The sequence below is a fragment of the Chiloscyllium punctatum genome, chromosome 6 (assembly GCF_047496795.1).
Source record: "Chiloscyllium punctatum isolate Juve2018m chromosome 6, sChiPun1.3, whole genome shotgun sequence".
In the NCBI taxonomy this organism is placed as follows: domain Eukaryota; kingdom Metazoa; phylum Chordata; class Chondrichthyes; order Orectolobiformes; family Hemiscylliidae; genus Chiloscyllium; species Chiloscyllium punctatum.
The window spans coordinates 66,622,130-66,648,085 of NC_092744.1; the positions used below are offsets into that span (position 1 = coordinate 66,622,130).

General features: G+C 45.2%; 1 protein-coding gene across 1 annotated transcript in view; it reads left to right on the top strand.

Annotated features, from left to right (window-relative positions):
- The window catches only part of LOC140479042 (uncharacterized), an 84,256-nt gene that overhangs the window by 15,491 nt on the left and 42,809 nt on the right, over positions 1 to 25,956 (top strand). Inside the window, exons 6-11 of the mRNA XM_072572832.1 lie at positions 3,323 to 3,418; positions 11,939 to 12,073; positions 15,757 to 15,798; positions 22,794 to 22,898; positions 23,622 to 23,738; positions 25,729 to 25,824. Of these exons, the coding sequence (XP_072428933.1) occupies positions 3,323 to 3,418; positions 11,939 to 12,073; positions 15,757 to 15,798; positions 22,794 to 22,898; positions 23,622 to 23,738; positions 25,729 to 25,824 (591 nt within the window). The remainder of the gene's footprint in view (positions 1 to 3,322; positions 3,419 to 11,938; positions 12,074 to 15,756; positions 15,799 to 22,793; positions 22,899 to 23,621; positions 23,739 to 25,728; positions 25,825 to 25,956) is intronic.

A 25,956-nucleotide genomic window follows, 5' to 3' on the forward strand; every position in this document is an offset into this window, starting at 1 on the left:
ACCACATAGATTTGTTTTTTTTATTCTTCATACATAAATGGACAATTTCATATTTTTATACATTATATACCATTTGCCAGAGCTTTACTCAGTTAATTTATCATTATCTTTTTTGTAGCTTCTTTATATCCTTTTTGCAACTTACTTTCCTACCGACCTTTATAATCATCTGTAAATTAGCATCTATCCTATTGGTCACTTCAGCTAAGTCATTTGCATAAATTATAGACACTTGAAATCCCAGCAATGAGTCTTGTACCCATTCCACCTTGCCAATTATAAAGTGACTCATTCATGGCTACTCTCTGTTTCTGTTAGCTAGCCAATCTTCTATCCATACCAATATGATGCTTCCTATAGCATGAGCCTTGATTTCCTGCAGTAACCTTTAATATACCACTTATCAAATGCTTTCTAGAAATCAAAATACGCTTTTGGTTGCACTTCAGTCCCACACTCCTGATCTTCGGGCACCCGGTATGGAGGAGGGAGGGCAGGTCCGAAGACCTCCTCGTGGATCTGCTCCTGGGCCTGGCCAAGCTGGCCATCAACAGGTCCAGGCAGCGGGCCGTGGAGGGGTTCGTTAGGGCCGACTGCCTGCCCCTCTTCCGTGGTTACGTTAGAGCCCGGGTGTCCTTGGAGAAGGAGCACGCGGTGTCCACCAACACCCTGGAGTTGTTCAGGGAGAGGTGGGCACCGCAGGGAGTGGAGTGCATTATTTCCCCCTCCAACTCTATTTTGATTTAGTCCCTACCCTCCCCTTCACTGTTTTGATCACACAGCATTGCCCTTTGATATGAAGGGCAGTGCTTGTCACTGGCCACTCTGGTGTTTTCCTATCTTCCTGGTGGTGGAAAACGAATAAAGATTCGTGCACCTTGTGTTTCTCACTGTGTCTCACCTACACACACACACCATGGGTGCTGGGGAAAAAATAAGCACTACTGCAGTTAGGCGGTAGTGTGGGGGTTAAATTTAAAAAAAAAGAAAAAAGACAAAAGATAAAGAGGAGTTTAAAAAAAAATCAAAATACAATACATTTGGCAGTTCCCTTTATCCTCTGCACATTATTTTCTCAAATGGAGATAAATTGGTCAGGCATGATCTCACTTTCCTAAAACCATGTTGACTCTGCCTGATTACCTTGATTTTCCTTTTCTAATTGCCATACTATAATATATTCAACAATAGTTTCTAAATCCTCACAACAGATGTTAACTGTCCTGTTGTTTCCTACTTACTGCCTTGATTCCTTTTGAATAAAAGAGACATATTCACCATTTTCTAATTTAATGAAACAATCCCAGAATCCAGGAAATTTTGGAAAATTAAAATCAGTGCATCAACTAACTTGTGTTTGTCTTTTAAAAATAAATCCTGGGCTGAAGTCCATCAGGCCCCAGATACTCGTGGACACGTTTGCTCGGTATCACTTCCCTGTCGATTAGAATTTTCTAGTGTTCCTCTTTTACTTCAGCCTCTTAATTCACAACTATTTCTCGAATGTTACTTGTGTCCTTTGGAGTGAGAGTCCTGCAAAGTGTCAGGTATCTCCTCTGAGGCTGCAATTCACTGAAACACTGATGTAGACGGGTGCACCACAAGATGACAACATCAGAATTGCCCTGAGAGCAGACCCAAAATGCTAACAGCTGCTGGCCATCTCCATCATGAGGTTGACTCATACGTCTCTGTTCGCTGGTGGAGGGTCCAGGTACTTCATTTCCCTCTCACAATGGTGCTGCTTGAGTCCAGCAACAAGGCAATATTATGCACATCAGCATTATCTCTGGCAGGCACTGACAGGTCTGCCAAATGTGACTTTGCATGAGACTGGTTATGTTCTCAATGAAGGTAGCTATGATTGTGGACGAGAGTGTGACGACAGCAAACATGGCTTGGATGGACTGTTCACTGTCCTTGCCAGAGCACACATTCCTCCTGGTATCGCTGACAGAGCTTCATGCACCTGCTGCTGTACATTCAGCTGCCCCTTTATTGTTGTCTCTCGTGACTTGCGATCATCAACAGTGCTCAGTCACTCTTCCAAATATCACAGTGTTACAGCGTCCAGCAAATGTTCTGACAATTATATGGTGTGAGAATCATACAATCCTGACAGTACGTAACGAGGCCATTTTGCCCACCAAGTCTGCAATGATCCTCCAATGAACATCATATCCCAACACAGCCGCCTGCCCTATCCCTATAGCCTCACATTTCTCATGACTAACCACCTAGCCTGCACATCGCTAAATCCTACAAGGCAATATAAACCTGCACTTCTTTGGACAGGAAATCAGAGCACTAACGGAAACACGCACAGATGGATGAGAATGTGCAAACTCCACACATACATCCGCCCAAGGCTGGATTGAACACCTGCACCTGATGCTTTGAGGTAGAGCTAATCACTGAGTCAGCATGTCACCCAATGTGCTCAACCTGAGACTCTCAATCTTCAAATATGCAGAGTCTCACTGATGTGAAAGTATCTGACCTGGTGGCTGGTGTGGAGAAAGGGTGGGATACTGTATCAATGTGGACTTCAACAGTTTCCTCATTTCCCCTTCCCCCACCTCACCCTAGTTCCAAATTTCCAGCTCAGCACTGTCCCCATGACTTGTCCGGACTTGTCCTACCTGCCTATCTCCTTTTCCACCTATCCACTCCACCCTCTCCTCCCTGACCTATCACCTTCATCTCCTCCCCCACTCACCCATTGTACTCTGTGCTACTTTCTCCCCATCCCACCCTCCTCTAGCTTATCCCTCCATGCTTCAGGCTCATGCCTTTATTCCCGATGAAGGGCTTTTACCCGAAACGTCGATTTCGCTGCTCCTTGGATGCTGCCTGAACTGCTATGCTCTTCCAGCACGCATCTGCAGTCATTGTTTTTACCCCACTGTATCGATTGGCCAGCAGACATGCTGAGTGAGATTTAATTGGTCATGTCTCTTCTTTGAGTCAGAGGGAAGAGTGAGAAGTGGGAGCTTGCAGTTAGTGTGCTCCCCCAACATCAATCCACAGCATTTTCTGTAGTCCTAAACTAGTTTAGAGACCTTCAATTACACCCAACTGTCAATTTATAATTAAACTCAGCCACTGGTTTTTCCATGGAACGAGACAATTTTAAAATTTTTTTCCTGAAATGAACATGCCAACGTTGTTGCAATGCTACAAATTATCATTTGCAAAGGAATTAAACTGGAGAAAATGTGACAGACGGAAAAAGAAAAGACAACTTTTAGTTATTATCACTTTTGCAAAAATAAAATCTCCTGCAAACAAATGTAAAATATAATTTCTAATTTTTTTTTAGAGTGAATCACTTCAAGAATTTTTGAAGGATACAATTCTGAGTAGTGACAATTTATGTTATTGTGACAGATGTGAGAAGAAAACTGAGACTAAGACCGTAAGTTAATTTTCTCCTCCTGTAATGTACGCACTAATTAGTTTAGGCCAAATATTCCATACGGTAGGTACTGTGAGAAAGTAAAGACTGCAGATGCTGGAGACCAGAGTTGAAAAATGTAGTAATGGAAAAACACAGCAGGCCAGGCAGCATCCGAGGAGCAGGAGAATCGACGTTTCGGGAATAAGCCCTTCTTCAGGAATGAGGCTGGTGTGCCAAGTGGGCTGAGATAAAAGGTAGTGGGGAGGGAATTTGGGGGAGGGGTGCTGGGAATACGATAGGTAGAAGGAGGTGTGGGTGAGGGTGATAGGCCGGAGAGGGGGTGGGGGGAGCGGAGAAGTTGGGAAGAAGTTTGCAGGTCAAGAGAGCAGTGCTGAATCCGGGAGTTGTGACTGAGATAAGGTGGGGGGAGGTGAAATGAGGAAGCTGGAGAAATCTACATTCATCCCGTTTGGTTGGAGGATTCCTAGACGGAAGATGAGGTGCTCTTCCTCCAGGCGTCATGTGGCCAGGGTCTAGCGATGGAGGAGGCCAAGGACCTGCATGTCCTTGGCGGAGTGGGAGGGGGAGTTAAAGTGTTCAGCCACGGGGCGATTAGGTTGGTTGGTGCGGGTGTCCCAGAGGTGTTCCCTGAAATGTTCCACAAGTAGGCAGCCTGTCTCCCCAATGTATAGGAGACCACATCGGGTGCAGCGGATACAGTAAATGATGTGTGTGGAGGTGCAGGTGAATTTGCGACGGATATGGAAGGATCCATTGGGGCCTTGGAGGGAGGTGAGGGGGGAGGTGTGGGCGCAAGTTTTGCACTTCTTACGGTTGCAGGGGAAGGTGCCGGGAGTGGAAGTTGGGTTGGTGGGGTGTGTGGACCTGACGAGGGAGTCGCGGAGGGAGTGGTCTCTCCGGAATGCAGATAGGGGAGGGGAGGGAAATATATCCTTGGTGGTGGGGTCTGTTTGGAGGTGGTGGAAATGACGGAGGATGATACGATGTATCCGGAGGTTGGTGGAGTGGAAGGTGAGGACCAGTGGGGTTCTGTCCTGGTGGCAATTGGAGGGGCGGGATTCAAGGGCGGAGGTGCGGGAAGTGGAGGAGATGCAGTGGAGAGCACCATCGACCACGTCGGAGGGGAAATTGTGGTCTTTGAAAAAGGAGGCCATTTGGGTGGTTCAGTATTGGAATTGGTCCTCCTGGGAGCAGATGCGGCGGAGGCGAAGGAATTGGGAATATGGGATGGCGTTTTTACAGGGGGCAGGGTGGGAGGAGGTGTAATCTAGGTAGCTGTGGGAGTCGGTCGGTTTGTAGTAAATGTCTGTGTTGAGTCGGTCGCCCAAGGTAGAAATGGAGAGGTCTAGGAAGGGGAGGGAGGAGTCTGAGACGGTCCAGGTAAATTTGAGGTCTGGGTGGAAGGCGTTAGTAAAGTGGATGAACTGTTCAACCTCCTTGTGGGAGCATGAGGTAGCGCCAATACAATCATCAATGTAGCGGAGGAAAAGGTGGGGGGTGGTGCCAGTGTAGCTGCAGAAGATGGACTGTTCCACATATCCTACGAAGAGGCAGGCATAGCTGGGGCCCATGCGGGTGCCCATGGCTACTCCTTTGGTTTGGAGGAAGTGGGAGGATTGGAAAGAGAAGTTGTTAAGAGTGAGGACCAGTTCAGTCAGTTGAAGGAGGGTGTCAGTGGAAGGGTACTGGTTGGGTTGGCGGGAGAGGAAGAAGCGGAGGGCTTGGAGGTCTTTGTGATGGGGGATGGAAGTGTATAGGGACTGGATATCCAGTGAAGATAAGGCATTGGGGGCTGGGGAAGCGAAAATCATGGAGAGGGTGGTGTCCCAAACGTAGGTGGGGAGTTCTTGGACTAAGGGGCACAGGACCGTGTCAAGGTATGCAGGGATGAGTTCGGTGGGGCAGGAGCAGGCTGAGACAATGGGTCGGCCGGGGCAGTCAGGTTTGTGGATTTTGGGCAGGAGGTAGAAACGGGCGGTGCGGGTTTGTGGACTGTGAGGTTGGAGGCGGTGGATGGGAGATCCCCTGAGGTGATGAGGTTCTGGATGGTCTGGGAGATGATGATTTGGTGCTGGGAGGTGGGGTCATGGTCAAGGGGACAGTAGGAGGAGGTGTCTGCAAGCTGGTGTCTAGCTTCAGTGGTGTAAAGGTCGGTGCGCCAAACTACCACCACGTCTCCCTTGTCTGCCGGTTTGATGGTGAGATTGGGGTTGGAGCGGTGGGAGTGGAGGGCTGTGCGTTATGAGGGTGAGAGGTTGGTGTGGGTGAGAGGGGTGGACAGGTTGAGGCGGCAGTTGGATATGAAGAGATCAAGGGCAGGTAAGAGGCCAGCATGGGGTATCCAGGTGGATGGGGTGTGTTGGAGGTGGGAGAAGGGGTCGTCAGAGGGTGGGCGAGAATCCTGGTTGAAGAAGTAGGCGCGGAGGTGAAGGCAGCGGAAGAAATGCTCAATGTCTCGCCGCGTGTTGAACTCATTGATCCGAGAGCGTAGGGGGATGAAGGTGATGCCTGATCGTTCATCCTCAGAGAGGAGGAGGACTGGAGGGATGGTGAAAATACGGTAGGGCTGGGAGCTAGGACTTGGTGTGGGGCTGGACCTGGGAGTGGGGGCGGAGTTGGTCGTGGGGGTGGAGATCGACGTGGGGGCGGAGATCGAAGTGGGAGCGGAGATTAACGGGGCGGAGATCGACGTGGGGGCGGAGATCGAAGTGGGGGCGGAGATTAACGGGGCGGAGATCGACGTGGGGGCGGAGATCGAAGCAGGAGCAGTGAATAACATGGGGGCGGAGATTGACGTAGGGGTGGAGATCGATGTGAGAGTGGCGTAGCGTGCGGTGTGGTCCTTGAGCAGGTGAGTGACGTCACTGGGGCGGAAGTGGCTGCGGTGATGGCAGCTCCGGGGGCGGAAGTGGCTGTGGCGATGGCAGCTCCGGGGGCGGAAGTGGCTGCGGTGATGGCAGCTCCGGGGGTGGAAGTGGCTGCGGTGATGGCAGCTCCGGGGGTGGAAGTGGCTGTGGCGATGGCAACTCTGGGGGCGGAAGTGGCTGTGGCGATGGCAGCTCCGGGGGCGGAAGTGGCTGCGGTGATGGCAGCTCCGGGGGTGGAAGTGGCTGCGGTGATGGCAGCTCCGGGGGCGGAAGTGGCTGTGGCGATGGCAACTCTGGGGGCGGAAGTGGCTGTGGCGATGGCAGCTCCGGGGGCGGAAGTGGCTGCGGTGATGGCAGCTCCGGGGGTGGAAGTGGCTGCGGTGATGGCAGCTCTGGGGGCGGAAGTGGCTGTGGCGATGGCAACTCTGGGGGCGGAAGTGGCTGCAGTGATGGCAGCTCCGGGGGCGGAAGTGGCTGCGGCGATGGCAGCTCCGGGGGCGGAAGTGGCTGCGGTGATGGCAGCTCTGGGGGCGGAAGTGGCTGTGGCGATGGCAACTCTGGGGGCGGAAGTGGCTGCAGTGATGGCAGCTCCGGGGGCGGAAGTGGCTGCGGCGATGGCAGCTCCGGGGGCGGAAGTGGCTGCGGTGATGGCAGCTCCGGGGGCGGAAGTGGCTGCGGCGATGGCAACTCTGGGGGCGGAAGTGGCGCGCCGGGCAGAAATGGCGCTGGTCCCGGTGGCCGTGTATCCCGCGGCGGCCGCGTATTTGTCAGCTATGGTCTTCCTGGCGATCGTGGAGGCGGTTGTCTGGGCGGCGATCGCAGAGGCTGCATGGTTGGTGGTGATTGTTGTCCGTGCAGCGATGATGGGGGCAGAAGGGACGTCACTGTTCGCCGTGGCGCTGGTGGCTGCAGCGGCTGCATGGGCAATGGTTTTCCGGAGGTCGCAAGAAGGTTCAGGAACGGTCGAGGAATCCGGAGTGTGGGGGTGAGTACATGAAAGGTTTTTGTACTTACTTTCTTTGATGTTCGATATGGCTAGGAAAAAACATTTAGATTAAATTAGATTACTTTACAGTATGGAAACAGGCCCTTCGGCCCAACAAGTTCACACCGACCCACCGAAGAGCAACCCACCCATTCCCCTACATTTACCCCTTACCTAACACTACGGGCAATTTAGCATGGTCAATTCACCTAACCTGCACATCTTTGGACGGTGGGAGGAAACCGGAGCACCCAGAGGAAACCCACGCAGACGTGGGGAGAATGTGCAAACTCCACACAGACAGTCGCCAGAGGCGGGAATTGAACCCGGGTCTCAGGTGCTGTGAGGCAGCAGTGCTAACCACTGTACCACCGTGCCGCCCACTATGAAGTCTTCTGAGGATGAAGAACAGCAAAGATCCTTTGCAGGTCTGGGAGAGTGTTGACCTGAGCTGGGGCAGGATATAGAAAGAAGCCCTCTATGTGCCTGATTCTCTGTGCAGTCTCAGCAAATTTACGTACTTCAGATGTGTCAACAGTCTGAGAATAAAGATTGGCTTCAACAAATTATTTTACCTGGAGTGTTGGAGGCTGAGGGGTGACCTTGTTGAGGTTTATAAAATCATGAGGGGCATGAATATTATGAATAGCCAGGGATTTTTTTCCCTAAGTCGTGGAGTCCAAAGCTAGAGGGCATAGGTTTAAGGTGAGACAGGAAAGATTTAAAAGGGACCTAAGAGGAAAGTTTGTGTGTGATTGGAATGAGCTGCCAGGGGAAGTGGTGGAGGCTGGTACAATTACAACGCATCTGGATGGATACAGGAATAGGAATATAGGCCAAATGCTGGCAAATGGGACTAGGTTAATTTAGAATATCTCATCGGCATGGACAAGTTGGACAAAAGGGTCTGTTTCCGTGCTGTATAATATTATGACTCTAAATTAAGGATGATCTGTTTACAACTCCATGGCAGATGGAACATCATCCACAGATACAGGACATGGTAAAGAAGAAATTGCTTAGTCTGACAATCCAGGCTTTTGCAAAGGAGAAAGCTACTTTCCACAATGATATTATTGAGACTGAAGGTCATCCAGATGATGTTATGTGCCAGTTACATGAATTATCAGAGATTTCAACTGTGAAGTAAATTCAGGTGATGAAGGATGGTCTAGATAAGATAATTGATTAACATCCACTTTAGAAATAAAAGCAATTCTCTGCAAAGAACATCTGTGGTACAAAAGATCCCTCAGGGGAGCAACAATTAACAAGTGATCAGAAAACAGATGTACAGTCCTTTGCAGAAGGACCTACCAATCTGTCAAGTCAGAACAGAATACTTTGCATAGGAATTGCAACACCTCCAGACTGTCTGAATTTATGAAGTTAGAGATAAGTGAACATGAGGTAATGGTAAATGTAAGTGAAATTATACGCCTAAGTGTATAATTGTTAACAAATGGGGATGGGGGTATGCAGGAGATGACATTAAGTACTGGTCCTGAAAGAATATCAGGTTCCACAAAATCTGAAGACGTCATATACTTCTGAGTGGAGAACTGGGGAGTACAGCTATAAATCCACAAACCAAACTGTTCGGTCGGCCCATCCTATCAGTCTGTCCCTGTCCCACCGAGCTCGTTTCCTCCTACCCTGTCTCGTTTCCTCCTACCTTGTCTCGTTTCCTCCTACCTTGTCTCCATCTTCTCTCCACTTGTGCAGACCCTGCCCACCTACATCCACAGTTCCTCTGATGCCCTCCATTGTGTTGACAATTTCCAGTTCCCTGGCCCTAACTGCCTCCTGTTCACCGTGGATGTCCAATCCCTCTGTACCTGCATCCTCCACCAGGATGGTCAGAGATCTCTCGGCTTCTTCTTCGGCCAGAGACTTGAACACTCCCCATCCATCACTACTCTCCTCCGCCTGGCTGAACTTGTTCCCTCACTGAATAGTTTCTCCTTTAATTCAGCTCATTCAGCTCAGTCAAAGAAATGGCTATTGGCACCCTCATATTATGCCTGCCTCTTTATGGGTTCTATGGAACAATCCTTATTACAGTCATACACTGGCCCCCCTCCCACAACTCTTCCTTCGGTACATTGACAATTGTTTTGGTGCAGCTTTATGCTCCCACCAAAACCTTGAAAAGTTTATTCATTTACCTCCAATGTCAACCTCTCTATAACTTTCCCATCATCCAACACTTCTCTTTCTTTCCTTGGCCTCTCTGTCTCCATTTTGGGGAATAAACTGTGCCCCACTGCCATGCACTACAAAGCCACTGAGCCCCATAGCTAACTTCACTCCAGCTCTTCCCACCCTATGCTCTGCAAAGACTCCAAACTATTCTCTCAGTTCTTTCTCCCACATTGTATTTGTTTAGATGGTGCCACCTTCCATGTCTGCTGACATGGCTTGCTTCTTCCATAACCGTGGTTTCCCTCAACCACATCTGATCTATCACCCATGCTTCCAACCTTGGCTCTTCCCATCACTCACAGCAGTGGGATCGGGTCACCCTTGTCCTCACTTTTCATCCCACCAGCCTCCGCATTCAAAGGATCATTCTCCACCATTTTGGAAAACTCCAGCAGAATGCCACCACCAAACACATCTTTCCCCGACTCGCACTGTCTGCATTTTACAGGGATCATTCACTCTGGGACACCATAGGTCATTCCTCAACCACTAACGTCAACCCCCTCCCCACAGCCCCTTCCCATGTAACTGCAGAAGATGCAGCACCTGTCCCTTCACCCCCTCCCTGCTCACCAACCAAGGGCCTAAACATTCTTTTGAAGGGAAGCATCGTTTCACCTGTACCTCTTCCAATCTTCTGTATTGTATTCACTACAATGTGGCCTTTGCTATATTGGAGAAACTAAACGCAGACTGGGTGACTGCTTTGCAGAACATGCCCAGACTGTGCGTGAGCATTATGCTGACCTTCCCGTCGCTGGTCATTTTAACACAGCATCTTGCTCACCTGCTCATTTAATTTGTCCTCAGCATGCTGCAGTGCTCCAGTGAATCACAGTGAAACCTGGAGAAGCAGCTCATCTTCAGACTTGTTACTTTAGTTAGACCCTCAGCATATGACTCTTATACCTATTATGTTATTCCAGCCATTTGGTTTGTCTCCAGCGCCATTTTATTTTTAACTTTTTGTAATTATCTCTTTGTCTCAATTAATTGGATTAGATGTCACCCCTTCACTTGCTTTTCAGCTGTTGACACCTTACTTACACCATCTGACACTTTTGATCACGTGCAGAGACTTATTATTCAAGCTGTCGACACTCCACTCACATTATTTGTATGATCTTTTGATTTCACTGCTATAAATTCTGTGCCTGTGCGCCTCTCTGCACTTCACCTGATGCTTGTGATTTCAAATAAACCTGTTGGACTATAACCTGGTGTCGTGTGACTTCTGATCTTGTCCACCCCGGTCCAGCACCTGCACATCCTCAGACTAGGCACTTTGCAACCTTCTGGACTTAATATTGAGTTCAAGACCTGCAACTTGTGAACCCCTTCCCATTCCTTTCCTTTTAGATTTGCTTGTTGCATTCTCTGTCACCATGAACTCTCTCCCCTCCCCCACCCAGTGGGACTGTGTCTTTCATGTCTGGCAGATGGACACACCATTGTTCTATCGTTCTCACATTCTGATCACTCAATCTGAACTATCAACACCCTTTCTCTATCAGCACTCTACGCTCGACCCATTATACCATAAATGCTGCCCCCTTTACACTTCATGTCAACTCGGATGAAGAGTCACCTAGACTTGACACATTAGCTTACTCTCTCTCTATGGATGTTGCCTGATCTTCTGTGATCTCCAGTATTTGCTGTTTCCAGCTATAAATCCTGACTGTGTCAGAAATGTCGCCTCTGGCTCCTGTGAGTCCTGAAATTATGCCAGACTAGCCATTGTACTCGTACCTACTGTTATCATCAATAAGCTACAACTTGTTAAATCAAGTACTTTTTATACTCTACCACTGTTAACTGTGTCCCTTGGACTCAGTTTGCAAGTTGATTTTTCACAAGTCAGGACACAATGCAAGGCAAGTCATTTGTGAATAAAGGAACTGATTGTATGTCAGGTCTTTAAAATTTCACCCCTGCATGGGACCACATTTATAGGTACAAGCATTTCTAAGTTAGATGCTCATAAATCAGGGACCCCCTGTAAGACTATCTGCACTTAGGTATTTAATGTACAGACATCAGTTCTGCATGATGCTGTCCCAGTATAAATTGACATAGTTCCAAAATTCCAGCTCAGCACTGTCCCCATGACTTGTCCGGACTTGTCCTACCTGCCTATCTCCTTTTCCACCTATCCACTCCACCCTCTCCTCCCTGACCTATCACCTTCATCCCCTCCCCCACTCACCCATTGTACTCTGTGCTACTTTCTCCCCACCCCCACCCTCCTCTAGCTTATCTCTCCACGCTTCAGGCTCACTGCCTTTATTCCCAATGAAGGGCTTTTGCCCGAAACGTCGATTTCGAAGCTCCTTGGATGCTGCCTGAACTTTTTTTTGTGCTCTTCCAGCACCACTAATCCAGAATCTGGTTTCCAGCATCTGCAGTCATTGTTTTTACCCCATGTATAAATGTTTGTCTGTCCTTTCCTATTTTCAGGAATACTTCTTTGAAAGTCTCCCGCAGGTACTGGCTCTGCAGCTAAAAAGATTTGAGTTTGACTATTCCAAGATGTGTTTCAAAAAGCTGCATAACTCAATAACGATTCCACCGAAGTTAACATTTCGGAAGAAGGTATACATCTATTTTTTCTAGTTACTTTCATATTTTACCTCTTTCTTTTAATAAATATTAGCTTCTTGGGATGGGAGCAATGAAAAAAGCACAGACTTCATTTCAGTTAGATTAAAAGGCAATTTGAACCTCTATTGTTTTGAGAAGTTATCAGATTTGCATATTAATTTTCCAATGAAGTTGCCTCAGAAAGTTAGGTTTGGTAGTTACACTTAATTTAAATTGTTAATGCATTGAATCTCTGGCAAAGAAGTGAAAATGGAGTATCATTGTTTCAGGTAGTGAATTGTTGTTAAAGGGGATAAGAATGTCAGATTCTTTTATCACTTTTTCTTTGTCTCTGTTCTATGAATTTCTTAATGTAAATTATCCAGTTAGCTTACTGAAAGAGTTGGTGTTTATTCCCTGGGTCACCAGATATGGGAGCCATTGTCTTTTAAATTTGTTGCTTTGAAATTGTGAAGGGCAGCCAATTCATAGCTGGAAAAACCAATCAACAATTTGAAGTAACTTCCCAGAAATATTGGGCTGAATTTCCCAAGCAGTGAAGTCACTCTTTCAGTCCATGAGAAAACTTTGCACTTCAAGACAAGAGGCTCAAGTCAGGGCACTTTCAGAAATGAAGAGCTGCACTTCCATTCTGATAGGTTCTTTTTAGGGATAGAGAAAACATGGCCCCTTTTCACAGCTGTGTGTTGCCATATAATGGAATTTAAAGGTTCAGAATCATAGACAGCCACTTTGACAGCTGTTGTGAATTGGTTAAGTATAGCTGTGAGGTTAGGGTGCTGGAAGTGTCAGGTGCCATGTGGGCAGGGAATGTAGAGTACCAGGCAGGAAAGGTGTCAGAGGTGCTAGGGGTACTGGTGCCAGATATGTAGGGTGCAAGGGAGCAAGGTGGCAAAGGGCCAGATAGATGATGACATGTTTAGGATAGGTTGGGGTGGGTAGTCGGCATCTGGGTGGAAGGAATGATGTCAGGTCCTGGGGTGACGGCTCCAATAAGATAGCTCCAATGGCATGGGAAGGGGCTGTTTATCCTGGCAGTGGAGAAAAAGGTTTTGAATCTGGGGAAGTGGATGTTTGTATCTGCAATGGGGAAAGGGGATTGATTCAGGAGCAATGGAGTGGGAGAAAAGGGGCTGGGTCCAGGAGTTGGGGAACGGGGGACTAGGGAGGTGTTTATTGAGCCCCAAACATGGACAGGGGGTTGTGGGATAAAACAAACGCAGAAAATTCTGGGGACGTTTTCCAGGTCTGACACCATCTATGACGAGAGGAAGAGTTTGTGTTGTGAGTCCAGTATGACTTCAGAACTGAAATAAGTTTTGGATCATGCCCACCATTATTAGTTCTGCAACTATATCACAACTAAACAAATCACCTCCCCACATCCGATGGTATATCTCTTCAGGCCAGCATCAACATCAGGCCAGCCATCAGTTTTTGATCAGAAAATCTCCATCTCCCACCACAAGGCGGCCTGCATGCAATCAGTGCATTGAGAAGGATAATCTCTTTTACTAATTTCTGGAAAAAACTAGAATCATTTTCTCTCTAGAATCTAAATGGATAATTAGCAATTTGAGTTCTGTCTCAACTTGAAATTTCAATGTTATCAAGCAGTCAGATGAATTTAAATGCCCCAGCTTTGTCAATGTGTCTCTGTGACCACATAACATTATTTGGTTGTGCATGATGCAAAGTAGGCTGGTTTTCTGCTACCTTCCTGCTGGTCTTGAATGGCCAGGTTGGTCTAAAACCTGTTCTGGATGCATTTGCAGTCTCCACTATGAGCAAACCAGGATTTACAGTGTATCAGCATGTCTAAAAGGCTGAGCTTTTTGTTTTTCTTCTGAAATGCCGTGGTTTGCTCAATTCTCTAAAACTACTATTAGTTTTTTTCGCAAAAGGTTTATAAGTTTCAGTGGTTGTGACTAGGTTTTATATGAATGTCAATATCTGACTGATCATTCAAAGGAACCACTGATATAATTAACACATTTGGGCAGGTCGCTGCGTGGTTTTAACTTCTCGAAGCTCTATGAGCATCCCTTTACGTTATATGTCCCAAAAATGTAATGGCAGTTCTTGTAAATTCACACTTTTCAATCAAGGTGAGTCTGTGTCCACAAAGCTGCATATGGTCAGAATAAAATATTTATTTAACTGCCTACAGAGTGCATACCTTTTGACAGAGGTCAAATGATTGTGGAGATTGCAGGTTATCAATTCATATCCCTCTGACCAGCTACCTGCAGTTGAGGAGCAACTACTCCATTTGGGGTCAGATGCCTGCATTGACAGGATGTGGCGTCACTGGCTAGGCCAGTGTTACTGCCCTTCTCTAATTACTCAGAGTCAACTACAGTGCTGTGGATCTGGAGTTACATAAAGGCCAAGCAAGGTAAACGTAGCAGATTTCCTTCCTTAAAAAAATGTACTTGTCATAGCAACTGCACTGCCTCACCAGGAAGGAAAAAGGACTGTAAAATTTGTGAATGTTGCTGACTGGTGTGGTGCATCTTGTATGCTTCAAAATCAAAGTCCGGTGCCGTCAGTCAAGTATCACTTTGTTTTTCAACTGGACTATCCCACTGGAGATGAATATGGGGATAATTCCTGAAAAAAAGTCTTTTTATTCCATGAAGTGAATTGGCATCTCCCAGAACTCAAGTTCTGTGTCACATAGTATCAAGAGGATAAATGATAACACACAGGACAATATGTTTTCAGAGACTGTGGTGATTAATTACATTTTGTTCTTGGGAATGATTCCTGAAAAGAATTTATTGATTCTGTGAGGTGGAATTGGCATCTCACAGGCCTCAGCCTGGGGGGTCATGTGTGTCACTGGAGAATCAAAAGGAGAAACTATTCATCCCTCCTACATTTCTGGGGTGATTGATTCTTGACCGCATGTAGTGGAGGAAGTACCTTCATTCATGGGGATACTGTCCTTAATCTATGAGGTCAAATTGGTATCCATTATGCCTGGGGCCCAGGGTCATACAGGCTGTTGAGGGAACACAAGAGTGAAATGGGCTTCTCTGAGAGGCTAATGGATAACTATTGTATCATAAAAGACCATTTGGACCATTGCGTGCATGCAAATATATGGTTGACTTGTTAAGTTTAACATTTTACAATATTGAACTATAAGAAGAGGCTGAATAGGCTGGGGCTGTTTTCCCTGCAGCATCGGGGGCTGAGGGGTAATGTTGTAGAGGTTTATAAAATCATGAGGAACATAGATAGGATAAACAGACAAGGTCTTTTCCTTGAGGCGGGGGAGTCCAGAACCAAAGGGAATAGATTTAGGGTGAGAGGGGAAAGATAAAAGGGACCTAAGGGGCAATGTTTTCACGCAGAGGGTGTGCATCAATGGAATGAGCTGCCAGAGGAAGTGCTGGAGGCTCGTACAATTACAGCGTTTAAAAGGCATCTGGATGGGTATATGAATAGGAAGGGTTTAGAGGGATATGGGCGAAGTGCTGGCAAGTGGGACTAGATTAGGTTGGGATATCTGATCGGTGTGGACAAGTTGGACTGCAGGGTCTGTTTCCATGTTGTATATCTCTATGACTCTATAACATAGCTTTCTTTGGTCATTATGCTATTAAAAACTTGCAAGATGAATTAGATTTATAAGCAATTTTCAACTTAGTATGTTTTTTCCATAGGTTCGAGATACTGATAAAACAGAGTGGTGTTTCCTTCCTAATGTAAGGATTTTCACTTCTTAAATTACATTTGTTGCACTATATTGGGCTTGAAATGTGGGGTAGTTTTAGCATTTGTGTGCTTGTACTAACATTAAGGACGACTGTATGAATGTACAGCAAACTGGAGCATGAATATATGGTGCTATTTGATGGACAGAATGCAGCCTTCATCCTCCCTGTATTACTGCATCATTAACCTCCTAGCATGAGCTCATAACATGTATTAAATGTCAGCTATGTCCAGGAAGGACTCCTGACTCAATATGTAGTTAGGCGGATGAGAGGGAAGGCCATTTTGGATTTGGTGCTTGACAATGAACCAGGTCAGGTGTCAGATCATTTTGTGGGAGAGCATTTCGGTGATAGAGATCACAACTCTCCGACCTTTACTTTAGTCATGGAGAGAGATTTGAGCAGATGGTATGGGAAAGTATTTAATTGGGGAGGGGGAATTGCAATGCTATTAGGCAGGAATTTGGACCATAAATTGGGAGTAGATATTCTCAGGGAAATGCGTGACAGAAATGTGGAGATTGTTTAGGGAACATTTACTGCAAGTGCTGGATAGGATTGTCCCATGAGGCAAAGGAAGAATGGTAGGGTGAAGGGACTTGGATGACAAGAGATGTGGAACATCTAGTCAAGAGGAAGAAGGAAGCTTACTTAAGGTTGAGGAGGCAAGGATCAGACAGGGCTCTAGAGGGTTACAAGGTAGTCAGGAAGGAACTGAAGAATGGACTAAAGAGAGCTAAAAGGGGCATAAAAAAGCCTTAGCTAGTAGGATTAAGGAGAACCCCAAGGCATTCTACACTTATGTGAGGAACAAAAGTATGTCCAGAGTGAAGGTAGGACCAATCAGTGATAATGGAGGGAACTTTGCTTGGAATCTTAGGAAGTAGGGGAGGTCCTGAATTAATACTTTGCATTAGTATTCACTAGTGAGAGGGGCCTTGTCATTTGTGAAAACCACGTGAACCAGGCTGATATACTCAAACAGGTTGATGTTAAGATGGAGGATGTGCTGGAAAGTTTGAAAAACATAAGGATGGATAAGTCGCCTGAGCCAGATAGGATATATCAAAGGTTTCTACAGGAAGCAAGGGAAGAGATTACTGTGACTTTGGCAATGATCTTTGCTTCCTCACTGTCCACTGGAGGAATATGAGATGACTGAAGGGTGGCTAATGTTATTCCCTTGCTCAAGAAAGGGAATAGGAATAACCCTGGGAATTACAGCCCAGTCAGTCTCACATCTGTGGTGGACAAATCATAGGAGAGGATTCTGAGAGACAGGATTTATTATGCTTGATTAGAGACCGTCAGCATGGCTTTGTGAAGGACAGGTCATGTCTCACAAACTGAATTGAATTCTTTGAGGGTATGACAAAACACATTGATCAAGGTAGAGCAGTGGATGTGGTGTATGTGAATTTTAGCAAGGTGTTTAATAAAGTTCGAGGAGAAAGTGAGGACTGCAGATGCTGGAGATCAGAGCTGAAAATATGTGATGTTCTTAGTCTGCTGGACACACTTTCCTCATTCCTGAAGAAGGGCTTATGCCCGAAACGTCGATTCTCCTGTTCCTTGGATGCTGCCTGACCTGCTGCGTTTAATAAAGTTCCCCACGGTAGGCTCATTCAGAAAGTAAGGAGGCATGGGATACAAGGAAATTTAGCTGTCTGGATACAGAATTAGCTGGCCCATAGAAGACAGAAGGTGGTGGTAGATGGAAAATATTCAGCCTTGAGTTCTGTGACCAGTGGTGTTCCACAGGGATCTGTTCTGAGATCACTGCTCTTTGTGATTTTTATAAATGACTTGGATGGGGAAGTAGAAGGGTGGGTTAGTAAGTTTTCCAATGACACGAAGGTTGGTGAAGTTGTGGATAGTGTGGAGGGCTGTTGTAGGTTGCAACAGGGCATTGACAGGATGCAGAATTGGGCTGAGAAGTGGCAGATGGATTTCAACCTCGAAAAATGTGAAATGATTCAGTTTGGAAGCTCGAATTTGAATGCAGATTAGAGGATTCTGGACAATGAAGAGAAACAGAGGGATCTTGGGTACCATGTCTATAGATCTCTTAAGGTTGCCACCCAAGTTGATAGGGTTATTAAGAAGACGTATGTTGTGTTGGCTTTCATTAGCAGGGGGATTGCGTTTAAGAGCTGTGAGGTTATGCTGCAGCTATAGAAAGCCCTGGTTGATCCACATTTGGAATGTTATGTTCAGTTCTGGTTGCCTCATTATAGGAAGGATGTGGAAATTTGAGAGAGGGTGCAGTGAAGATTTATCAGGATGCTGCCTGGACTGGAGGCCATGTCTTATGAAGAGAGGTTGAGGAAACTAGAGCTTTTCTCACTGTTGCAAAGAAGGGTGAGAGGTGACTTGATAGAGGTGTACAAGATGATGTGAGGTAAAGCTAGACTGGATAGCCAGAGACTTTTTCCCAGGGTGGAAATGGCTATCCTGAGGGGGCATAATTTTAAGGTGATTGCAGGAAGGTTTATGGGAGATGTCTTTACACAGAGAGTGGTGGGAATTCACTGCTATTGGTAGAAGTACAAAAAAAAACTCAGTGTTGGCTACAAAATCAAAATGACAGACCTCAAAGGTCCCCAGGATTATGACCTGAGCCACATGTAATTTGGAGTAAGATAAAAATATGATTAAAGAAGCGAATGTATGTTGTGATATAGCCCTCTCAGTGTCACCTTTGTGCAGGTGATGACACCCTGTAACTTGGCAAATTCCAGTTGTGTTTCCATATCCTGTTGCCTGGAATGCAAGACTGACTTCATCATCAGGCTTACAAAATCAATAGGTGTGACCTTGTACAAATCGAATCGATTAGTGTCTCGATTTCAGTTGTGGTTGCATGACTGACAGAGTAGACATGGATCACTCACTGCTCTTTGGGAGGAGCCAGTAATAGAGACATTCAGTGGAGCTGGATGTGCTCAGCCACTGAGCATCTGTTGAATAGTAATTAATGAGAGGGCCCACTACTCACAGAGGTTACTGTGAGCGCTGGGTTCCACCTGGTCACCAGATCCCTCTCCAGAACTTCCATGTTGTATTTACTATGCACGACTGTGAAGTAAATGTTTTGATTTATACACATTTTTAATATCAATTAATTAAGTTTGGTTTTTGAATTTTGTGTGAGTCTTACATCAATTTTATTTGTGTGCCTGAAGTTAGTAATTAAATTGTAGCTACTCTATGGTGATTTTTTGAAGCATGCACGACATCATTCCTTTTTTTTTTGACTTTTATCACCAACCACAGCAACATGTCTTATTATAGCGCTTTTACCAAAGTATAATGTTGCATGGTGTTTCACTGTAATTTCATACTGTTGGAAAACATGAACAAAAACAGTGTAAAATAGGTAGTTTTTGTTCAATAATATTGAACAAGTATTCTATAATTGAACTGTCTGTTCAAGTCGATAGAACAGAGAATAAGCAGTTAGAGATCCTGGCATGAGAGTGGCAATGCTATACAACACTTTTTATGTATTTTGTTAGAAAGTATACATGACAATAAATCAATCAAATCAAATCAAATATCAAATCCTAATATTGTACTATGATTATGAATATTTCAATGGGAAGTTCTTACAAAAAAAGTATAGTGTCATTACTGAGGTAAAAACAATGACTGCAGATGCTGGAAACCAGATTCTGGATTAGTGGTGCTGGAAGAGCACAGCAGTTCAGGCAGCATCCAAGTAGCTTCGAAATCGACATTTTGGGCAAAAGCCCTTCATCAGGAATAAAGGCAGTGAGCCTGAAGCGTGGAGAGATAAGCTAGAGGAGGGTGGGGGTGGGGAGAAAGTAGCATAGAGTACAATGGGTGAGTGGGGGAGGGGATGAAGGTGATAGGTCAGGGAGGAGAGGGTGGAGTGGATAGGTGGAAAAGGAGATAGGCAGGTAGGACAAGTCCGGACAAGTCATGGGGACAGTGCTGAGCTGGAAGTTTAGAACTAGGGTGAGGTGGGGGAAGGGGAAATGAGGAAACTGTTGAAGTCCACATTGATGCCCTGGGGTTGAAGTGTTCCGAGGCGGAAGATGAGGCGTTCTTCCTCCAGGCGTCTGGTGGTGAGGGAGCGGCGGTGAAGGAGGCCCAGGACCTCCATGTCCTCGGCAGAGTGGGAGGGGGAGTTGAAATGTTGGGCCACGGGGCGGTTTGGTTGATTGGTGCGGGTGTCCCGGAGATGTTCCCTGAAGCGCTCTGCTCGGAGGCGCCCAGTCTCCCCAATGTAGAGGAGACCGCATCGGGAGCAACGGATACAATAAATGATATTAGTGGATGTGCAAGTAAAACTTTGATGGATGTGGAAGGCTCCTTTAGGGCCTTGGATAGAGGTGAGGGAGGAGGTGTGGGCGCAGGTTTTTCAGTTCCTGCAGTGGCAGGGGAAAGTGCCAGGATTGGAGGGTGGGTTGTAGGGGGGCGTGGACCTGACCAGGTAGTCACGGAGAGAACGGTCTCTGTGGAAGGCGGAAAGGGGTGGGGAGGGAAATATATCCCAGGTGGTGGGGTCTGTTTGGAGGTGGCGGAAATGTCGGTGGATGATTTGGTTTATGCGAAGGTTGGTAGGCTGGAAGGTGAGCACCAGGGGCGTTCTGTCCTTGTTACGGTTGGAGGGGTGGGGTCTGAGGGCGGAGGTGCGGGATGTAGACGAGATGCATTGGAGGGCATCTTTAACCACGTGGGAAGGGAAATTGCGGTCTCTAAAGAAGGAGGCCATCTGGTGTGTTCTGTGGTGGAACTGGTCCTCCTGGGAGCAGATCCAGCGGAGGCAGAGGAATTGGGAATACGGGATGGCATTTTTTCAAGAGGTAGGATGGGAAGAGGTGTAATCCAGGTAGCTGTAGGAGTCGGTGGGTTTGTAAATGTTGTCACTATCTTCATCCAATGTTAGCTGCCAGAATCCATCCAGTATCAGCCAGTCTGGTAAAGACTGATCTCCGTGCTGGTTTTGGCAGACTTTTCATGTGAAGACATCGTTGGTTAGATACCCATTTTGAAATTTTTTCTCAATTGAGTGAAGCCGACACAGATTTGCATTTGGTTTAGAGACTAGAACCATCATTGAACTCTAGCTGGTGAGGTTTAGCTACCAGTGATGTTACCCCCTGATGCAGCATTGACTCAATTGTCTGTTGGACCTTGCTTTGAAGAGGGTATAGAACTTTTCTCAAGATGAACAGTGATGCTAGACTGACACATAGCACTAATGGAATGTGGTAATGCATGCTTAGTATTTGCAGGAGTTTAAACCAATGTGGAAAGTCTGACCTGAATTCTTGTTAGTTTGTCCTGGATTCATAACTCATCCACCTTGTATGGATAATAAATGAATAATCTTGGTTATGAATTAAATAGCCTACTTCAGTGGTATCCCTGCATTTGTCTCGCAATGTAATAGTCAACCATTCCTTTACTTTCAATTGGATATTATCTGAAACGTGATGTCAAATTTTGATGGCTGAAGTTCATACTTCAGCTGATTTACTGTTTAATACAGAATTAGTACTTCTTCCCCAGTGTCTAATTTAAAATTTGATTAATGGCTATGAAATCCACGTTCCAGAGGTTTCCTTGGTATTTCCTATGTCTTGGATAGGGCCGTATTGAATTGATCTTCATTTAACTTTTGGAACAGTGAGTTTTTTGCTTCAGTGTACCATTTTTAAATGGCGTCTTCTTATGAGACGAGGGGCACATTGTCACTCAACCCGGTCTGTCTGAATTTGGCTCACCAACACTATCACTAATACCAAATCCTCATTTGACAATGGAAAGCAGGAGTCAAAAAATTTCAGTGGACGAAATCTAATTCATACCACATGCAATGGAGCAAAATAGCATCCAGAAGGCAGCTAAAGCTAAAATCCCAGAGTACACAGTTGTGAGTTGAATATCAGTGAGCATTATCTGTACAAATCTTGTTGAAATTAACACTTGAGTTCGAAATATTGTTGTTTGACCCACAGGCCCCAGCAGAATGGCATCACTGTGCCAGAGGAGGGTATGTTTATACCCGATAGTGTAACTGTCAGGCCTTCAGGGCTTGTTTCAGCAAACATAGTCATGTTTTGAAGGACAGATTGCTGAATACCATGAAACCCTGAAAGTGCCTTGCAGAATGATTTCTATGAGACAATAATCTGAATCTCCAAGGTCACAACCTGTGCTTGCGAGCTTCCACTGCACACAATCTAGGATTGAGACATTGGGTACATGTGGAATGGAGATTGAGACATCACCCATCACAAATGCATCGTGCAACTGTTCATGTGAAGTTGCTAACAGTTTGTTATCAGAGAGGATGGGATTCAACGCACTGTTAAAAACCTTGTGCTAAGTTGTATGGGCACACCTTGACGCTCTGTAGTAAAGACAGTAACCTTTCTGACATGCCTGTCATTGCATCATATCCTGTGATGCTGTCCTCCTGCTTCCCATCCCCCACCCCACACCCTAGCTCATAGCCTGTTTTCTCTTCCGTCATTGTCCTTGTCCTCACTTCAACAAATGCTGCTGCGTTTTCTCCTCTAACTTTGTCTATCGTTTTCCCTCTTTACTCCTAAACCCATTCGTCCACAACCTTCTCAACACACAGTCCCCCCAGCACTGAGTTCTGTTTTTCAGAATATTCTGTGCATTCGCACTTGTTCTGATGGCACAGAGAGGGGATATGTGTCTGGCCACTCCATGGCTGAACACTTCACAGGAGGAACTGTGAAGGTGAACTTCATTCCTTTATTTTTCTGTGGTTTGAGATGGTGCCAGAGTGCAGCAGTACTATACAACGCTTTTCACTATTATGTAACAAAGTACACGTGACAATAAATCAATCAAATCAAATCAAATATCAATTTCTAAGATTGTACAGTGATGCTGAAAATTTCAGCAGAAAGTTCTTGCCAAGAAAGTGGATGCCATTACTGTCCACTGAACAGATTTAAATTGACCGTTTTCAATAGGAAACTGGGGGTACAGCAATGACAAAAGCAACACAGCGGGAACCAGGGTTATCACACAGAAATGATGTATCTAATGCAAGCTGGAATCCACAAGAAGACCAGGAGGTAAGGAGCACTCAGCATGGTAATCAAACATGGCACAATGTCTGTCTGAGGCACTTTAATATTTTGGAGTTTGTTTTATTGAACATTTTCACTCACGACAAATGCTGTTTTTAATAAGTTGTTGTCCTTTCTTATGCATCTTGACATTCCATCATTGGAGCATTTATCTTGATGGTGAGTAGATTCTGTCACATTGTCATGAACTATATCTCAAAATGTAGAACTCCAGCCACATTTTTTTCTAGCATGTACTAGATCGTTCCAATTGTTTTTTTTAACTTTTTCTCACCAACATCCACAACCTGAGCAAAATGTATTATTATCGCTCTGTTAGCAAAATACAATGTTGCACAGTGTTTCACTGTAATATCAAACAAAGTGCAACACCATGGAGCTGTTGGAAATCATGACCAAAAGCAGTGTGAAGTAGGTAGTTTTTGTTCAATAATATTGAACAAGGATTCTGCACCTGAACTGTTTGTTCAAGTAGATGCAACAGAGACATAGCAGTGAGAGATCCTGGCATGAGAGTGTCGATACTGTAAAACACTTATCATTGTATTTTAAAGCAAAGTACGTAAGACAAAAAAATCAATCAAACCAAATCAAATATCAGTTCCTAATATTGTACTGTGATTATGAATATTTCACTGGGAGGTTCTTGCCAAAAAAGAATAGAGCATTAGTATCCACTGAAAAGTTTAAATTGAACATTTTCCATAGGATGCTGTCGATGCAGCGATAACAAATGCAACAGAGTTAGAAGCAGGGTCATCAAAAACTTGCAGAAATGACGAATGCGATGGAAACCAGATGATGCTTAAAGATAATGGAGTGGAGGTAAGGAGTGTTCAACATGAGACGTCAAAAATTGCACAATGTCTATCTGAGACACATTAATGTTTAGGCGTTTGTTTTATCGTGGTCCTAACCCCTCAAAACACCCAGTCATAATTCATTGAGAAATTGTCAGTGTAGGAGCAATTCCAAAGGATAAACAAAGAAAGCAATATCTGATAAAGAGTAGAATGAATGTTGTCACTATCTTCATCCAACGTTAGCTGCCAGAATCCACCCAGCATGAGCCAGTCTGGTGAAGATTGATCTCCTTGCTGGTTTTGGCAGACTTTTCATGTGAAGACATCGTTGGTTAGATTCCTATTTTGACATCCTTTCTCAACTGAGTCAGGACTACACAGATTTGCATTTCATTAGGAGACAAGAACTGCCCTTGAACACCAGATGGTAAGGTTTAGCTATGGGGTGATGTTACCCCCTGATGCAGTATTGACTCAATTGTCTGTGGACCTTGTTTTGAAGAGGGTATAGAACTTTTCTCAGGATGAACAGTGACACTAAACTTACATCTAGCACTAATGGAATGTGGCAAGGCATTCTCAGTATTTGCAGGTGTTTAAACAAATGTAGAAATTCTGACCTGAATTCTTGTTAGTTTGTCCTGGATTCATAAATCATCCACGTTGTATGGATAATAAATGAATAATCTTGGTTATGAATTAAATAACCCACTTCAGTGGTTTCCCTCCTGTTGTCTTGCAATAGAATAGTCAGCCATTCCTTTACTTTCAATTGACATCGCCTGATACATGAAGTCAAATATTTGATGGTTGGAGAAGTTCATACTTCAGCTGATTTACTGTTTCATACTTCTCCCCCAGTGTACAATTTAAAATTGGATTAAAGGCTATTAAGTCCACGTTCCAGAAGTTTCCTTGGTATTTCCTGTTTCTTGGATAGTGCTGTATTGAATTGATCCTCATTTAACTTTCGGAACAGTGAGTTCTTTGCTTCAGTGTACCGTTTTAAAATGGCCTCTTCATATGAGACGAGGGGCACATTGTCACTCAGCCCAGTCTGTCTGAATTTGGCTCATCAACAGTATCACTAATACCAAATCCTCATTTGACAATGGAAAGCAAGAGTTAAACAATTTCAGTGAAAGAAATCTAATTCATACCACATGCAATGGAGCAAAATAGCATCCAGAGGCAGCTAAAGCTAAAATCCCAGAGTACACAGTTGTGAGTTGGATAACAATGAGCATTATCTGGACAAATCTTGTTGAAATTAATACTTGAGTTCTAAATATTGTTGTTAGACTGACAGACCCCAGCAGAATGGCATCACTGTGCCAGAGGAGGGTATGTTTATACTCTATTGTGTAACTGTCAGGCCTTCAGGGCTTGTTCAGCAAACATAGTAATGTTTTGAAGGGCAGATTGCAGAATACCATGAAACCCTGAAAGTGCCTTGCAGAACGATTTCTATGAGACAATATTCTGAATGTCTGAGATAGCAATCTGTGCTTGTCTGACTTCCGTCTGAGCTTCCCCTGCACGCAATTTAGGATAGAGACATCGGGTACACGTGGAATGGAGGTTGAGACATCACCCATCACAAATGCATCGTGCAACTGTTCATGTGAAGTTGCTAACGGTTTGTTATCAGAGAGGATGGGATTCAAAGCACTGTTAAAAAACCTTGTGTTAAGTTGTATGGGCATACCTTGATGCTCTGTAGTAAAGAGAGTAAACTCTGTGACAGGTCTGTCATTGCAAAAACATCCTGTGATGCTGTCCTCCTGCTTCCAATCCTCTCTCACACCCCAGCTCATAACGACTTTTCTTCCGTCATTGACTTTGTCCCCACTACAACAAATGCTGCTGCGTTTTCTCCCCTATGGTCTATTGTTTTCCCTCTTTGCTTCCACGTCCATCCAACCACAAACTTCTCAATGCACAGTACCCTCTGCACTGAGCTCCCTTGAGACCACGGTTTGACTTTGACAAACATCTGGTATGTTTTTCAGAATATTCCGTGCATTCACACTTGTTCTGATGGCACAGAGAGGGAATATGTGGCTGGCCACTCCATGGCTGAACACTTCACAGGAGGAACTGTAGAGGTGAACGTCACTTCTTTATTTTTATGTTGTTTAAGATGGCGCCGGAGTGCAGCAATACTATACAACACTTTTCACTGTTATGTAACAAAGTACACGTGACAATAAATCAATCAAATCAAATCAACTCAAATC